Source organism: Eimeria mitis, genomic scaffold, assembly GCF_000499745.2.
Source record: "Eimeria mitis Houghton genomic scaffold, Emh_scaff192, whole genome shotgun sequence".
Classification (NCBI taxonomy): domain Eukaryota; phylum Apicomplexa; class Conoidasida; order Eucoccidiorida; family Eimeriidae; genus Eimeria; species Eimeria mitis.
The window spans coordinates 7,223-7,620 of record NW_013570241.1 but is presented as its reverse complement, the minus strand read 5'-3'; the positions used below and the strand labels follow the sequence as shown (position 1 = coordinate 7,620).

The 398-nt window shown below is 59.0% G+C and overlaps 1 protein-coding gene across 1 annotated transcript in view; it reads right to left on the bottom strand.

Moving 5' to 3' along the window:
- Positions 1 to 136: 136 nt before the first annotated feature.
- EMH_0002670 (uncharacterized protein) overlaps positions 137 to 398 on the bottom strand; it is a gene marked incomplete at both ends in the record, with an annotated part of 891 nt that continues 629 nt past the window's right edge. Inside the window, one exon of the mRNA XM_013496107.1 lies at positions 137 to 398. Coding sequence (XP_013351561.1) covers positions 137 to 398 — 262 coding nt within the window.

Below are 398 nucleotides of genomic sequence, written 5' to 3'. Positions count from 1 at the left end.
CAGCATCAGCAGCAGCAGCAGCAGCAGACGCAACAGCAACAGCAGCAACAGGTTCTTCCGCTCCTGCTGCAGCAGCAGCAGCAGCAGCAGCAGCAGCAGCAGCAGAGCCAGGGCTTGCTGCTGCAGGCAAGGCCCCCTATCTATTTGCTGCTGCACCGCTGCAGGAGATTTGCTTCAGCGGCGCATGCAACTTCTCGAACACAGATGTATGTTGCTGCTGCTGCTGCTGCTGCTGCTGCTGCTGCTGTTGCTGCTGCTGCTGCTGTTGCTGTTGCTGCTGCGGCGGCGGTTGCTGCGTTTGTTGCTCTTGTTGCTGCTGCTGCTGCACGCGTGTGTTACGTGAGCTGCTGCTGTTACCGTTTGCAGTGTTTGCTGCTGCTGCTGTTGCTGCTGCTGTA